The 13311-nt window shown below is 31.6% G+C and overlaps 1 protein-coding gene across 1 annotated transcript in view; it reads left to right on the top strand.

Moving 5' to 3' along the window:
- LOC117112368 overlaps window positions 1-3688 on the top strand; it is an 11451-nt gene extending 7763 nt beyond the window's left edge. The window contains exons 4-6 of the mRNA XM_033255792.1: window positions 550-644; window positions 3229-3283; window positions 3588-3688. Coding sequence (XP_033111683.1) covers window positions 550-644; window positions 3229-3283; window positions 3588-3688 — 251 coding nt within the window. The remainder of the gene's footprint in view (window positions 1-549; window positions 645-3228; window positions 3284-3587) is intronic.
- Window positions 3689-13311: the final 9623 nt, after the last annotated feature.

The raw sequence follows: 13311 nt of genomic DNA, 5'->3' as shown, positions 1-13311 counted from the left end.
TAAACACCTATTTTTTAATTATGTTCCATTCTGGCTTGAGTGACAGTAGTTTTTATATGTCTAGTTTGTTGCCTGTCTAGAAATTATGAGTTTAGACAGCAAAATCATATCTTTAGCTTATTTAGTTTAAATTTTATGCACATTTTAGACAAATTTGGCAGCCATTTTGAAAAACGGCCGCCATTTGTATACAAGGAGTAAAATCAAGTGTCAACAGGGCTTAGGGTGACCAGAAGGAAATAATTAGGATATCTGGCTATGTGGATTGCTTCTAACATTCCACTCCCCCTAACTCATTTTTTTTCAGATTTTTTTTCTAGTCTAATAGTTTGTTTATTCAGATTTGTGTTGATGTTTTGAAAAAATATTCTTCAAAATATCTTCTTTTATAAAATGCAAAGTTTTGAAAATGTTTAAAAATTCTGATTCTCGAACATGTTGGGTGCTTGTGCAAAGAACAGCTGGTTTTTTGCAAGAGCTGGTCACATACAGTATTAGATTTATATGACATTACTGTATTATAACCTCATTCTTATCTGTTTACAATAGCACCAATGGATATGGATCTTATGAGTGGTATGATGAGCAGGATATCTCAATTGGAGATACAGGTTAAATATTACACTAAAGAGATTGTAGATAAGGTAAAATACAAGTTGTTATTCTTTGTTTTTTGTTATACAGTAGTTTGTCAATCATTTGTGTAGGTAAACTTTAGCTATTAAATTAACACAGGATTACGATATACAGGGAATTCCCCTTTGTACTTTGTGCCAGGTTTCGTAACATCTATGTTTATAAAAGCAATGGTTTCAGTTGCCAAGCACTGAATTGGTTTGTCAGCATTCTTTTTTCTTAGAGCTTACCAATCTATTTTGGTTGGTAAGATGGTCACAACAAGGCTAAAATTCATGGTTAATATGATCAAACTTATTTAAAGCTTCAATTGTGGCTTTTTAAACCATCTTAGAATTAGTTTAGCTTTCTCGGTAGAAGAGATGGAAACATATATGGCAGAATACAATACAAAAATGCATTTTATTTTTTATTTATCTATTTTTTGTTTTAATTTGTTATTTATCAGTATGTTTTAATACCACTATAGGATATATACAGTAGGATAACAATTAGTACCCTTACAAAAAAATTTCAAATTCTGGACATGAAACTAACTGGTTTATTTAGCCTTGGATTACATGCTCCTGCTAATATAAATTTTAATTTCATAAAGAAATTAATTTTACATTTTTATTTTGCCTGCCGCTGCAAAACAATCTAAAAAGAATTCTGTATTTCTTCCTAACAATTTAGATAAATTATCATCTGTCAAATGCGATGTTACAACACAACATCACATTCTTAGTTTAGTACAAATGTGCAATATGATCTCCAAGAATTACCTAAGGGAGCCCTCTATTACTTAATTTACTTCACATACTTATAACACATTTTCATTTTTATAAATGCATTTGGCAGAATTATTTTGCTAAAATGAGAAAAAAAAAATTTTTGCAACCTTTGAAGATCACTCTAAAGTAATAGTAGATAGACAGTGTATTAAAAAACCATGCCTAAAAAATTATTTTTTTATTTTAAATAGGGTTCTTTTAGTTGAAAACTAATTTCTTTTTCGTGGTAAAAATCTCTGCTGCATCATGGAGAGCATTCAATCAGGCATATACAGTAGCATTCACCTGCAACTCAGTGTGTAGCATTCACCTCCAACTCCACTGTGGTGCGATGGCTGCGTACCCCTACCTCTATTAAACCCAAATCGTAAAAGGCATTATAAAATGTACTGTGTATACAATTTGTTATTTTTTGTAATATTTTTTTTTTCAGGCCATATAAGATGTGTATAAGAGACAGGGCATACGGCTCTGCAACTAGGCACCCAGTTGTAAAAGGAATATCATAGTATTGCAATATACAGTATCTTCCATTCGCCTAAAGGCAAATAGTGCATCTTTTCATAATGATAAGGAAGTGGTTTTTTTTGTTGGTAATTTTGTTCATCTGTTCTGAATCACATGTACAGAAAAGTGATCAAAACTGAGATTAGATCAGAGAGTTGTTTCTCCCTATGTAGAGTGGCTGCTATGTTGCAATATAATATTTGGCAATACACATGTTTCAGTTCCGTGTGTAGGGTCTGTATTAGAGTGTGCAGCAGTTATAATGGTTTGATAATATCTAATTATTTTCCCTTTCAATATTTGTACTATCCAATTCGACATGGGAAAGAGAAATTTATTGTCTTAAAAGATTAAATAAATTTTTGGGACATGTATGTATGTATATCTCGCACCAAATGTTATTCATTAACATAGGCGGATTCAAGGAGTTTAGCTGACCCAAGCCCCCCCCCCCCAACCTAATTTTTTAAAACTATAAACAAAATAGAGAAAGAAAATTACTATTATATATATTTCAATTTGAGGTCTGAGAGTGCCATTTTCTTCCAGCCATCTAGAAGTGCCCTAATCATAAAATTTCTTACTTCAGCCCCTGCCATGGTGAGACTGAGGTGGTCTAGAACCTCAATCTGTGAAAGTCTCTCACTGTCTTTTTGAATTTCTTGATCCGCCACTGATTAATTTATAAAATATGTTTCCTATTCACTTTTTAGTGCCTTTAAAGTCAGGCTCTGCAGAAAAAATTATACGATATGCTGTACAAATAGATATTCTAAGACAGGGGTGGGCATAAAAATCAGTCGGAGGGCTCAAGTGAATTTTTGACTTAACAGTGAGGGCTGCACCCAAACTTTGATGAATTCCAGTGTGCTTCCAAAAACCTTCATGCACTGCTTTTACACCACTTTATTCTCAGCTTAGATACTTCTTTTTAGAGATGGTCGGTGTCCGGCCGTACAAAAACAAGGTGTTTTCTAGCCAAAGATGTTTGGTGGGCCGCACAAATAGGGTTTTTAATTCATTTTCGCGGGCCGCACTCTGCCCACCTGTGTTCTAGGACATTGAAAGGGTGTTTGATAATTGCAAATGGCTATTAGTAATAGAATATAAATTGAAATTAAAAACAGGAGGAATATGGGGTATTAATACCTTTTTTATAAATCTGTATTTAACTATAATATTCCCCTTTAATTCTCCAAATTTCTCCAAAGCCTGTCGTTTTTTACTCTAGGGTGCTAAATGCTGAAATGAAAAAATATCTTTTTAAATAAAAAAATAAAAAATAATATTGATGAATTATATTCTGTTACAGGATAAGAAAATATGTGTTTTAGAAGAAAAAGTACATCTTTTACAAAAATATAAAGGTAAACATGTTTTCATCTTTATAATTATGATTTTTTTTATTGTTTTTAATTTTTTGCAAAATTACCCCTCAACTTATCATTACTTGCTTATTAAATTTCTGACCATACAGTAAATCCTTGAATAGGCCCCATTCTTGAATAAGCACTGCTCTCAAATAAGCGCCACCCCAAACATGTTTTTTCTAGCTAAGCGCCGTGAGCTGCTGCGTTTATTCAAGGTTATTCACGTACATGAATTCTCTTCTTTTGTGCAGGTATATATTATTAGCCGTTGTAAAATCTTTCTTTGGCATTCTTTTTTAAGGATCTAATGAGGAGAGCAGTAGGTCGAATTTTCATCATCAGGAATTAGAAAGAAAGTGCCAGAAACTAGAACAAGAGCTTCAAGACATTCAAGTTAGTTAAACTCGTTTTTGAATATTTAATAATATTAATTATTACCACTGGATGCTCCTGAAATTTTAGGGAGGGGCGTTCCGAGCCCAGAGGTCGCATAGAGCCTTGGCCAGTGTGGGTTCTTGGGGAGAGATATGGGTTAGTGCATTGGCACATTCCATGCTTTGCGAAGATCCATGAAAATTTTAAGACCCTACTGGCGCCGCCAGTGGGTCTTAAAATTATTGCATAATACAAAGTTCTGTGGTTGAACATCATTAATATTAGTAAATAAAAAATGTTATTGTGTGTATACTCAGTATCATGGATATAGGCGAGCAGATTATGGCCAAAAAGTCCTCTAAAAATTGTCGAGGTGGCAATGGAAGTACTACCGGCTAATTTTGATATTTTCTGAAAATATAGGTCTTGAGAAGTTCAGAACTCAAAATTACCCGAAATCCCTTTGGGGGAACACCTCCAAATTACGCATTCAAAATGGCCGCCATTTTTCCACTTTAAATTATAGTTCCAGCTAAATTATATATAAAATAACATTACTCGAATAATAATCATCAATGATTGGTGAAACTTACTTAAAATATTCGTTAATCATCGAAAATGAATCTTGCATTAAGAAAAACTACAATTTCATCACCATAGCAACTGTTGCTATGCAAATTTAAATTTCCTATTTTATTTATGAAATTTAAGTATACAGAAAGCTTAAAGTTTATTAAAATCTTTATTTTCATAGGTTTTATGAATATGTTTAACATCTGAATTATCTATTATTATCATAGAATAGGATTATGTAAAAACAGTGCTGAAACTTTGATATAATTGCATAGCAACACTCTTTATCATCCATAGCAAATGAGCAAAATCAGCAGAATTGCTGTACATTTGTCATTGACCAAGCAAAAATCATGAGATACAATATATTTATATAATTACATCTCTTATTGAGTAAAGTTAACACATTGATGTATAAATTACAAGGTTATCACCATAGCAACTGTTGCTATGCAAATTTAAATTTCCTATTTTTTCATAAAATAAGTATATAATGAAGATGAAAAGTTTAGTAATAAATTAGTATAGGATTTATGAAAAAATGTTTATTGAATATCCTAAGATAACACAATTTAGTATGAAAGCAAGGTCATCACCATGCAACTGTTGCTAATTAAAATATCCTGTTTTTTTTGTAAATTGTTAAAATGAAAGCCTGAAATTTATTGATATAATTAAAGGTTTTGTGAGAGATGTTTAGTAAATATTTAATATTGTAAGATAACATAAATGAATAATGAATAATGATAACATCTTAATGTGAATAAAATATGGATTGTTATCGCCATAACAATGATTAAAAATCACTAGAATTGCTCTTTATTTAGCTTTATACTTTTTTTTATATAACACACGGTCTTTGTTGAAAAAAAGTTGTACATAATGGTGTTAAAAATAGGTAATCACCATAGCAACCATTGCTAGCAAACTTAATGAAAAATGTTTATTAAATGTTTATTCATATTTATTTCATTTCATCAGACCAACAGTGAATCATCACCACTAAAATATATAAAATTTAAATATCATATGAGAACATTAATGAATAAAAAAATTCAAATATAATTTCATATATTGCATCACAGTATGGTTTTTAATTTCCATATAAAATCAGTTTGGAAATTTATGCAGTGATGGGTAGAACAAAACGTCATTACCATAACAACCATTCTATGCACATTTTAATGTATGATGAAAAAGTAAAATGTAATAATATTAATATCATGGGATAAATTTCAGTTAGGCCTATAATACATCTCAAAATAATTCTACATACATTTATGATTAAACAAATTATGAAACAGTGGTGTAGAAAAATACAGTGTCCTCACTATGGTAACAATCACTATATAGACTGAGACTAAACATTAGTTTAGGTACTTAAGATTTGATCAACATATCTTCGCAGATTTCTTTCATTTTGCATTAAGCCATCTAATTTTACTTTATTATGAAGCATTGTACAATGGTTTTCTTTCTTGACTTGAAATATCTTTCTATATTCTGATAACATACTGTATATTTTATAATATACATACATATCTTCCCAAATTTCTCTTATTTTGTCCATATCTTGTTGGAAACTCCACTTCGATACCTATGTCTTAGTTATGTCCTCCTTCTAGTTTTTCAATTTTATGCCATGTCTTTTAATTCATAAACATCATAGCCCATTCCACCATCAGATTCTTCCTCTAATTCTAATAGTAAATCTGTCATCTGCCACTACTGTAGGAATCTACATTGTTGCATTGCAACTCTAAAGATTCAATTGATGATCTGTGTGAATTCTCCTGCCCAACATTGGTCCGAATCTGCAGTTAAAATTTAAAATATCGGTTCATCCACAGAACTCATCCAAGTTTTATTAACTATCACAGTTGGTCATTGATTTGAAGAATCCTAATAGACACTGTTAAACCGGTCTATAATGAGTTGTGTGGAAATGTGACAGATATAGGATCAACCAAGAGTTGGAAAACATTGAATTTTGAACAACTTAAAAGTCATTAAAAGACTTCAGAAGTCGGGAATGCTCATTTCCTGCCATTTAAATCAACATTTTTCCGGGAATAATCCGAATCCCCCTTTCTCTTTGGAATTCATTGATTCATGGAATCGTTTTCAAGAGGGGAAAACCTTGAATTTTAAAGAACTTAAAAGTCATAAAGACACCTCAGAAGTCGCAAAAGCTCATTTCCTGCCATCTAGGAATCAAAATTTTCCCGGGGGGGAACCCCTGAACCCACCTTCTCTTTAGGCCGTTTATCGATTCATGGGAAAAAGAACATGATATGCAACTACTCATTTTTCTTTTGTATGTATACACACATAACAGGCCTATTTACTGTACATAATAAGAATGAGAAAGTTTACCTGACCATTTTTAGGAGTTGGAAAACCTTGAATTTTGGAGGATTTTAAAGTCCTTAAGTCATTTAATACACACGTAGCTCAAAATAGGGAAACTTGTTTCTCGCCATCTAGGAATCTTGGTTCCCCTGATTATTTCTCGAGTATTTGGGTTGTAATAAATTGAGAGGTGTTACGTAGATAGTTGTATAGACAAGCTATTGGAAGCAATTTGTTACAGATGGGTTAAAACATGGGAATAACTAATCTTACAGTATTTCATATGACATGCACAGGTTTTGTATGTGATATATCATCAACTTGTATATCCCAGGTTATAATTCATTAGATAATTTACTACAAATAACATACGTCCAGTATGTTCACCCTGGCATTATTGTCTTATCACTTAATTGTAATATTAAAGACGAATTCTAATACCACACAACGGCGGCGGAACGTTTTTGAAAGTGGGGGAGGGTGTGCATTTCATGAGGTCCAATATGCGAGCGAAGCGAGCATTTAGACTGGGAGCCAGGGGGCCGCCAAGGGCCCCCGGTGGGGGTCTACGAATATTTTACGAAGTTTAGTGAATTTTGTAAATGATTTTATAGGCATCAAGCTACTTAATATGACTTCATATTTGTTGTAATTTCCAGTGGCGGATCCAGGAATTCGAAATAGAAGGGCCCAGGGAGCGTACTTTCACAGATAGAAGATGTATACTACCTCAGCCCCACCATGGTTGGGGCTGAGGTAAGAAAATTTGTGATTATGGCACCTCTACATGGCCGGAAATTGCACTTGCAGACATAAAATTTTAAGATAATTATCTTTATATCTCCATTTTTTTGAACAATTTTCTTTACTATTCTTCTTTCTTCCTATGCTTCTTCCATATTTTCGTTTAAATTTAATTTTTTATACTAAATACATATTTACGCATAATATTTCTATGTATATATATAAATTTATATCATTTTAATACAGATTTACATATTTTAACTGTACTCTAGAAATAGGTCTACTTAAATATCAATTATTATCGTATACTTTAATGATTACATTATTTCATATAGTATTTCAGGCCCGTAGCCAGGGAGGGTTTTTATGTTTCGGGCGAACCCCCCTTTTCTAGCGAACCCCCCTGTTTTCTAGCGAACCCCCTCAAATTTTTGAATGAGTCCCACTCGGACAGAATGTCTGTTTTTAACTTACACAGTATTAAATCAAAATGTAGCACCTAATTCATTATTTGGTCACCCGTTTTTAAATTGTAGCCTACGATACAAGCCTACATTCATAGAATATTTCAGCTTCAGAAGTTTAGAGATTTAAATTGAACGCAACTCCGGCAAACCATGACTTTGCGATAGCTCACATAAGGATCATGGCAAACATCGATAAAAACTTTAACTGGCCTTTGGCTGAATGTTTGTAAGAAATGTACCAACCGGTAACTAAACCGCTGCTCTCTGCCTGAATATTGATCGTAACTGAAAAATAATGATGCAGCAACACGCTTGGTCAACTTGTAAAAATTTAGAGCCTTCTGTTGTTTGCCCATAAAACGAATTTTAGAGTGTTATACAGTACGATTTCAAAACATTGTCATCGTAAAGAAACAGCTATAATATTGAAAACAAACAACTTGAAACAAAATCGGTGTACAGTTTTAAATAAATATTTACAATAGATTTTAAGGGTCAACTTGTTATCAAATTTTACGACCAATTTTTACATACACTTGTGAGTGACGGTGTGTAGTAGACATGCAAAACAAACATTAGCGGTTAGCTGTACAGTATAATATCTTTGAATATCATTTTAGACTGATTCATTCATATGCTCGGTCATCTTGTAATCATTTAGAATTCAACAGTTTTTAATAGGTCCGTATCTCTACACTTCTAGACGTAGTATCAAGTTACAGGTGCCATAGACCCGGTTTCATACATGCTCGCATAAGTAAATTTCAAAGGAAACTGTTTTCCCAATTTTTCTTATTGTTAAATACTCCTATGCAATACTGTAGGCCCCTCTGGTATAAAATTGACAGATCAATTAGACACTCTGTAAAGATCGATTATGCCCTTTTATATAATAAGGCCATAGGCCTAAATGTGTGTGAAGTACTGACTTTGTTAATATCGAATGGGTGAAATTGCGCACAAACTTCAAACTCTTGGCCTTACATACAATGCCAGAGGAAAGGATATCACGTTTTAATCACCAAAAAGGATTTTCCACGGATGCACAGAGTAGGCCTTCTAATAGTATGGCCCAAAGCAAACAAGTTTCTGGTCTCGAAAATCCAGACACTTCGTTAAGGCTTATACAGTACAAAATACTGTACAGTATATGATTCATTGAAAAAGCTTTAAAATGAAGGACTTTTAAATGAAGTTTATATACTAATATTTTGCGAATCTTGGGTTTTTAAAAGCAATCTTGGGATTTTTTAGACCCAATCTTGAACTTTGATTTTCCCTAGTGGTCACGCTGCATTTAGAGACAGAATTATACCCCGACGACATCAAACTAGTGTAGGCCTAGGCTTAAGTACAGTAGGACGTACTACTAGGCCTAGGCTTTTGTTGTAAAAGTTGAAGTGCATGTACAGGATGCGCCATAGGCCTATATTAAAAAAAAATAATACATTTTGTTAATTATTATTGGTTGGTCTGGGACCTAGGCAGGCAGGCCAGCTTTGCCGTCGAAAGTCCAGGGATTCGACGATGACTTCAGTGCACATGTTTACAAACGTCATTGATTGGAATGAAAATAGATGCGCTGAATTTCGTTTGTTTTATGAAAGATAGTATTTATCGAACATTTATCTATATAAAAACAAGATAATATTGTTTAAATTGTATTTCTAAAGATTCATATATAATTCATATTTCATTTGGTAGTCAATAAATATTCAGTAATATACTAAAAACGATTATTAATTCTGAAATGTGCATCAAATCTCAGCTATTATTAATCAGTTTGTATTAGGTTAAAGTCTTAAAACAATAATAATAATTGTAATTAAAGTTTAGGTTCCCATGATGTCAGATGATGTTTTCAATATGATGCTATATTTTGGGCTCTGACTTAATTTAACGATGGCCCTGTCAGTTGTAGTAAATCTTTGTAAATTACTTTATAGGCCTATATAATAGCTTGTTTTGTTTTATAATAATAAATGTGTTGAGTATATTGATTATGTGATGCGAGGTTTTTTTTTTTGTCTTTCGGTGTGATTAAAACATGCCAATTCTCAGAAAATATTTTCCAATTTTATTATATTATCACCTTTTATTACATAGATCTTTTTAAAAAACATAACTGCTTTTATAACATTATATAGATCCATTAAACACAAAAACTGCTCTGGCTTCCCACCAGGGCCCTTATTCAGTGTCCTGGACTCCACGCCCAGAGAACCCCCCTTGAAATGACCTGGCTACGGGCCTGTATTTTAAATACATTTATAAACAGTTTTAAATATTTAAATATAAACTATGAAAGTAAATGCAGGTAAATTAGATCAATAACAAAAATGGACATAGTAGTAATCTTTATCTATTCATTAACACGAATAACATTTTCCATCTTCTAATCAATTTTTATATAGCCGGAGTTAGTTTCGACCTAGGCAAACCTTCGCCAAAAAGGTACACTTTCTCCATCAAAAGGCTTCTTCTATGAATGGAATTACCTGTTTGAAGCACAAACTCCTGTAGAGCAAACCCAGTACCATTACGATTTTTAATCGTATGGGAAATCCACTCACTATGCAATTATTATTATTATTATTATTATTATTAAATAAACTGTTATTAATTTGAATATCCGTGTAAATTGTCAATATTATGATAATGATGATTATGATGAGGATATTGATCATGGTAATGATGTTCATACTGGTACTGATGATGCCGATGATGATGATGATGCTAATTCTGATGATGGTAAAAATGACTTTGCTGTAAGCAATGTAGGCCTACTGTATACAAACAACCCCACCCCTCCATATGCCTTTGCCCTATATATAAACTTCAACCAACCAACATACGGAATCGCACATGACATGATTTATCTGTTATTATAATTATTTAATGTTTGATTTACAGTATGTAAATGTGTTGTCATACAATAAAGACGGATATTCGCTACGGCGTATAATTATAATCATATTATCATAACAAAGTCGGGTTCTAGGAAAACTGTTATTGGTATGCGTCTCCGTGTAAATTGTCAATATTATCTGACTATATTCAAAACACTAACTTCTGTTTATATTGTTTACTGAGCAACTGTAAATAGGCATAGGCCTGTTATGTGTATACATGTTTGTAATTAATTTGATTGACACTATTGATAATGAGCCAATTGTAAGGAATGATTTTTAAGTGATTTTGAAAAAGCTATTGATTTTTCAACAATCTTGAATGAGGATAAACTATCCACCAATTTCTAATAACTTGAAGCCTGCAAAAATAAATTAAATTAATTTTTTTTTTTAAACCATATAATAAAAAATCATAGAAAACATTGTGTATCTAAATACTATCAATATATATTGAGATTAATTATAAATAAATAATTAGGGAAATTATGAATATTATATAATGTAACAGATCAATATATATTCCTTCTTCTTATATAGGCATATATAATAATAATATTAATATTATTATTATTATTATAATTATTATTATTATTATTGTTATTATTATTATTATTATAATTATTATTAACAATAATAATAATAATAATAATGACATTGCAGCATTCGTAAAGTGTTTGTCATTGGTGCTGGGAACAGTCACTAAAGTGGGTGGGGGGGAGCGCCAGGTCCCCCCAGTAGAAAAAGTGGGTGGGCCAATGGCCCCTTGCCCCACCCTCTTCCGCCGCCGTTGATACCACATATTATAGGCCTATGACCTTTTCAAAAATATCTACATATATTGTCATTTTCTGCAATGTAAATGAGCTCTAGCCGTCTGGTTATTATATAAAAGTTAAATGTTTTTCTTGATTTATGAGAAAAGATAATTCTGTTGACTTTGTATGGTTACTGTGAATAAAAATGATTTACCTTTAGCATAAATTTCTATATTATATAATATTATTTTATTAATGAAATTGACAAAAAAAACCTTAATAAAAGCATTATAGACCTAATTTATTTATTTATTTGAAAAGACAATAATATTTCATTCATTTCAAACATTTTTCATAAATCCTATACTAATTTATATATTACTAAAATTGAGGTGTTCATTATATACTTATTTATAAGTATATTATAAAATTTTAATTTGCATAGCAACGGTTGCTATGGTGATGACCTTGTATTTTTTTACGCCATTAAATTCATTTTTTTTTCTATAAAAGCTGTTTATTGTATAAAAAATACTGTATAAGCCAATTTAATAATATTTTACTTGAGACAAATATTAACAGCAATTATGTGAATTTCATTCGTTGCTATGGAGTTATAAAAGTTCTGTAGCACTTCAATGAAGGTGTTTCTTGATTTTGTTTTCTTAAATATTGCTCTTCTATAATACATAACTTTAATACAAAAATATTCATAAACCTATGACAATGATGATTAAAATAAGCTTTAAGCATCCCTTATACTTAAATTTCATGAAATAAAATAGGAAATTTAAATTTGCATAGCAACAGTTGCTATGGTGATGACCTTGTATTTTATACATCAATGTGTTAACTTTGTTCAATAAGAGATGTTTATTATATAAAAATATTGTATCTCATGATTTTTGCTTGGTCAGTGACAAATGTACGGCAATTCTGCTGATTTTTGAAAAATAGTGTTGCTATGCAATTATATCAAAGGTTTCAGGATTTTTTACATAATTCTATTCTATGATAATAATAGATAATTCAGATGTTAACAATATTCATAAAACCTATGAAAATGAAGATTATAATAAACTTAAGCTTCCTGTATACTTAAATTTCATGAATAAAATAGGAAGTTTAATTTGCATAGCAACGGTTGCTATGGTGATTGAAATTATTGTTTTTCTTAACGCTATATTCATTTTCAATGATTAATGAATATTTTGAGTAAGTTTTACCAATTGTTGATAATCATTATTCGAGTAATGTTATTTTTTATATAATTTAGCTAAAACTATAATTTAAAGGGGAAAATTGGCGGCCATTTTGAATGCGTATTTTGGAGGTGTTCCTCCAAAGGGATTTTGAGTTCTGAACCTCTCAAGACCTATATTTTCAGAAAATATTAAAATTAGCCGGTAGTACTTCCATTGCCACCTCCACCTCAAAATAGCCTCTAATCTGCTCGCCTAATAGTATTTCATAATGTCGCAGCTACAGTGGCGTGTTCAGAAATCTTGAAATGGGGTGTGGGGGCTGGGAATTGGGTAGCCCGATGATAAAGTGAGAGGGGGGGTGATAGCTCTCAAAGTAAGGTGATACAAGGTGATTTTTATCTAATTGCGCGTGAGTTTTTTACTTCAAACATTTTCAGCGCGTGAGTTTTTTACTTCAAACATTTTCAGTGGGGGGGGGGCGGTTATGGGGTGCACCCTCTGCGTACTTCTAGAATACCACTGTGCAGCTTTTCTTTTTTTTTTTTTGCAGTAATAACACATATAGTACATACAACAGAAAAGAAAAACATAAAATTGAACTGGTTTTTTTTTTTTTTTTTTTTTTTTTTTTTTTGTTTTAAA

The sequence above is a fragment of the Anneissia japonica genome, unplaced genomic scaffold (genome assembly GCF_011630105.1).
Source record: "Anneissia japonica isolate Jap-2015-1 unplaced genomic scaffold, ASM1163010v1 scaffold483_len1788099_cov177, whole genome shotgun sequence".
In the NCBI taxonomy this organism is placed as follows: domain Eukaryota; kingdom Metazoa; phylum Echinodermata; class Crinoidea; order Comatulida; family Comatulidae; genus Anneissia; species Anneissia japonica.
This window is presented reverse-complemented; position numbering and strand designations above follow the sequence as displayed.